The 4,455-nt window shown below is 32.6% G+C and overlaps 1 protein-coding gene across 1 annotated transcript; it reads left to right on the top strand.

Moving 5' to 3' along the window:
- The first annotated feature begins 1,178 nt into the window (after positions 1–1,178).
- On the top strand, positions 1,179–3,968 carry LOC125233904 (protein prenyltransferase alpha subunit repeat-containing protein 1). The gene is made up of 3 exons (XM_048140073.1): positions 1,179–1,385; positions 1,462–1,853; positions 2,187–3,968. Exons 1-3 carry the CDS (start codon positions 1,309–1,311, stop codon positions 3,053–3,055), a joined length of 1,338 nt encoding a protein of 445 aa, XP_047996030.1. The 5' UTR covers positions 1,179–1,308; the 3' UTR covers positions 3,056–3,968.
- The last annotated feature ends 487 nt before the right edge of the window (positions 3,969–4,455 follow it).

Genomic DNA, 4,455 nt, shown 5'->3' with positions numbered 1-4,455 from the left:
CCCAAGCCAAGACCACGGTATCAGGAATGTCATTGTCAATATTGACAGTTGACACTGACAAACAATCGGTGTACATTCAGAAATCATTTTAGCGTGACTGTGAGATGTGCGTTTTCTTATAAAGGAACTAAGGTGGAATTTAAATAACTATGTTACGCGTGTTAGATTAAGAACTTTATAAAATTAAAAAGCTTTTTAAATTAATTAGTCCTTAAACCACGGACCTAGGTTTATACAGAACTTCATGTCGTGGTTCTCGATCTTAGTATAAAAACGCTCTTTAAATACTGTCCCAAAACAAATAAATACATTAATATTTCAAAAAAGAAATAACAACAACATGTCGCATGTGGTTATTTACTTGTTATTTACTCATGAGCAGGTTTTTATTTATTATTTGAACTGATTTCGCTTATTTACTTTGGAGGTCATAAATTACGCACGTGTATTGTCAACAGAAATAAATACAAAACTACCAAACAAAAATCATCCATTCACTTTAGTTACAGCTTGAAGCAAAATTATCTAAAAATAATTATAAATTCATCCAAAGAAAAACAAAATTTGAAAAAGACGGTGTATAATATTTGTGACGATAAATCGAACTTAACTTGTAACATCTGTAAATCCCTTAATGACCGAATCAATTTCTGTATTTTGATTTCGAACGTCCACTTTGTTTGATTGACGTGTTTGTGCATTATGCATTTTATTGACTTATTATCGTACTTACTGGATTTGACATAATATTGGAAGGAAGACTTATGAAATTCAAAACAAGATGAATAAGAAAGGCTATGACGAAACAACTGAAAGAGACGAATTTTTTATTGAGACAACTGAAGACATGCTTACTGGATTTGACACATGATATTAAAAGGAAGACTAATGAAATTATATTTTATAACTTATAAGTATTAAAACAAGAAGAAGAATAAAGGAAAATAGAAATACTTCACTCAAGACGAGGCGGTATGGCCTATGGTCCTAGCCTGTCCAGAAGGACGAAGAAAAAAAAAAAAAATTGACGTGTTTGTACTGTCAAAACCAGCACGGGAAGCATGGTCGCGCGATAGACGATAAAATAGCAGGCCGTCCCTATCGCACTATTTGTAAGTGCGATAGGGGCGGCCTGATATTTTATCGTCTATTGCGCGACCATGCTTCCCGTGCAGTTGCAAATAAGAATTATTTTTGTGCAGAATAATATGGGATAAATACGTGTGATAATTTTCTATGTGGAATTTTAAGTGGACATATATAAATCATAATACCTAATAAATTATCTGGCCGGCAAAAACTCCAATCATGGACGAAGATAAATTCGCTTTAGTAGAAAAAATACTCAAAGATGTCGATAACATCCTGTCGAAGAACGCTGACTTGTAAATATTTTGACTTACTGGCAAGATTTCAATAAGTATTGCGTCTGTTTGTAAATATTGCGTTTTTAATTTTCAGGTGCTCGTTCGACATCGTGCCCGTGGACTGCAATTTTCAAAATAAATCACCAGTTTTGCTTTTGGAAAACTGTCTGGGTTTGGAATCCTGGTGCATGAAGCATGTTTACATGTACTGTTACTCGGAATTAATGGATAAGTACTTTGTAAAGCCAAAACGAAAAGTTGCCAAATCATCCGTCAACTCTGAGCGGTTAGAGAAGCTGCTTAATGTGACGCTACTTTTAAATCCAGAACTGAGTACCTTCTGGAACAAGCGGAAGGAACTTGTACTGAGGTTACTGCTGGATAAGACTGCTGAGCTGCGATTTACTAAATTAGTTCTGTCAAGGAAGCCAAAGTGTAATGATGCATTTTCTCATCGGAGATGGTTATTGGAAGCTATTTTAAAAGGTTTGTGTGGTTTTTTCAACATCTGTATCATCAGTGTGCATCTCATTAAATCACTTGATTCAAGTATAATATAAAGCAATAATAATAAAAAAGTCCCATCAATCTATCTGTTTGTCATAATTGTGTTAATTTTGGTTATTTGCTGGAACTGCATAAACAAGATTGTATACATTTCTATATTATTGAAGCTGAGGCGGAACCATTTTGCGGTAACCCTGTCATACCTTTTTTAATATTAAATTAAAATTTATGTAATACTTATGTAGATAATTATGTGTTTACCATGAATAAAGTGTTGAAACTTGAATATTACTAGAGTGTGTAATGTTACAGATGAATGTCTGCAAACAAATGACATTGAGTTGTTAATCAATGAAGAACTCCACATTTGCCAGTTATCTTCAGACAGGAGTCCAAACAACTACCACAGCTGGAATCATCGGACCTGGCTACTCCAAACGCTTAAACTAGTTGAGAGAAAAATTGATCTTAATTTTCTGTATGTCAAAGAATACAATTTCTCTGAAGGATGGGTGTCAAAACACATTTCCGATTTCAGTTGCTTCCATTACAGACAATTCTGCATTAAGAATATTTTTGCTATACCAAATGATCATTGGAAGTCATTTGAGGCTGCTATAGACGTGAATCTTCGTAAAAGTTTTGTTAGAGTATTAGCAACGCATTTTCCTGAAGATGCAACCATGCAAGCTTCTGAAAGGGATTTACTTTCATACTCCGAAGACAGTCTTATTAAGTTACTTTTATGTTATTCTTCGAAGAGTTGCGATTGCATTGCAGATAATGCTCTTTTGTGTCGAAAGTTGGAGATTTTGTTCCATGAACTTGTTTTGAATAATGAGTTAGTGAGATTTTATAAAGGTCATGAGACGCTTTGGTATCATCGGAGATTTATAATACACGAAATATTGTCTTCCATGCATGATCATTTTGGGGTGGTTAGATTAAATGGGGTATTAGTGAAGGATGTATGTAGAAATTGTAATCATGACGAATTAAGGCAGAAACAGGCAAAAATTGTGAGGTATGACAGTAATCGCATATATTCTTGTGTGCTGTTTAATGTATTATCAAAGCATGAGCACGAATTTATTGAAGAGAGACAAAAGGAATCTGACAATTATGCTGGTAGACATGAGAAGTATTTAAAGTTTGTTGAAGGTCTCAATAATGTTATGTAGGTTTTAAAATATTGCCAATACGGGTGGAAAAATTACAAAATTAACAAATTGGCTAGTAATTGTGTTTGGCATTTTAAAGTTGAAAAGCCTCAGGCAATTATTGTCTTTGTTTTCAGTCATTTTTGTAAAAATGGTTTACATACCCTATTTCCAAATATATGTCATGTATATATTATGTATGTACATTCTTATTTGGGAAAAGAAACATTCTCATAGTAAGGAAAAAATATGTTTATAACCAATTTTATCCTATAGCATTGTAAACTTGCATGTGATTTATAAATAAATAATAAATAATAATAAATAATAAAGGTTCCTCATATATTATGTATTTAAGATTAATAGTAATGGAATTATGATATGCATTTGTACATATGGTTTTAATTAGATTTAGTATTTTATTTTTACTAAACATCACAAATCATCAGCTTTATTTATATGATATGGTAATACCTACATTTTATATACCTACATATAAAAAAAAAAAAAAAAAAAGATATTTATTTACCAACACAGCACAAAATGGACATGTAAGGACTTATAAAAACTTAGTAAGTAAAATTACAGATGTGTGTGCAGTAAAATGGATGAGACTCAGAGAGACCGCTGATTTTCAGTCCCCAACCAATAAACTTAAATTTAATACTTAACTAAATAACTAGCTTACTAGCTAACCCATATAGCTAATATGTGCTTGTACAGTCGAGTTCATAAATATGTGTACATTTCTTCACCTTAACTGTATGCAATAAGGTGAACAAATGTACACATTCATGAACTCAACTGTACTCAATAGATTTTTAACTTTTGTGCGCCAAAATATTTGTGGTAACCACTAAGAACATCGTATTATAACAGGTAAAGTGGTATTTTATCATTTTTTTTATTACACGACTTGATATTATGAAATGTGTGTGAAGATCTTTTTTTTTTTACGATACACGTTCGAAGAGGAAATTCGTAGCTCGTGTCGACTTAAAACACACCCTTTGGTCGTATTTTCATTTATATTCACTCGCTTCGAATTTCCTCTTTTCTGCACTTTTATCGTAATCAGGGACCGGAAAACCCCTTTTTAGGCTTAACTTCATCAATTTGCTTACCCAATCAATTTTCTTACTAAATAAAACGGTAAGCTTTTTTAAAGGTAACCTTTTAAAACGGTAAGCTTATTGAATCTGTTACTATGAGGTTACCATAACTACTAACTAAGTTAACTCCGAAACCCTATCGCGATAGGGTTTTTAAAACCTGTTTTCATTGAGTTATGGTAAGCTTTATCCGTTCCTTGTTGTCTTTCTACATTGAAACTGGTTTGCTATAGATAGAGCTTGTCTCAGACGCATGCACTTGAATTTGCGTAGTTATTACCATTTGACATGTACGTCATTTAGTTTCTG

This window comes from Leguminivora glycinivorella, chromosome 15 (genome assembly GCF_023078275.1).
Source record: "Leguminivora glycinivorella isolate SPB_JAAS2020 chromosome 15, LegGlyc_1.1, whole genome shotgun sequence".
Lineage (NCBI taxonomy): Eukaryota > Metazoa > Arthropoda > Insecta > Lepidoptera > Tortricidae > Leguminivora > Leguminivora glycinivorella.
The sequence above is the reverse complement of the archived record's forward strand: the minus strand, read 5'-3'. Positions and strand labels throughout refer to the sequence as shown.

What these genes read in the sequence shown, in the direction of transcription:
- LOC125233904 (XM_048140073.1), top strand. Translation starts at nt 1,309, where the DNA reads ATGGACGAAGATAAATTCGCTTTAGTAGAAAAAATACTCAAAGATGTC. An exon ending in CTGTCGAAGAACGCTGACTT is followed by an intron (nt 1,386 to 1,461) that starts GTAAATATTTTG and finishes TTTAATTTTCAG; the next exon opens with GTGCTCGTTCGACATCGTGC. An exon ending in ATTGGAAGCTATTTTAAAAG is followed by an intron (nt 1,854 to 2,186) that starts GTTTGTGTGGTT and finishes GTAATGTTACAG; the next exon opens with ATGAATGTCTGCAAACAAAT.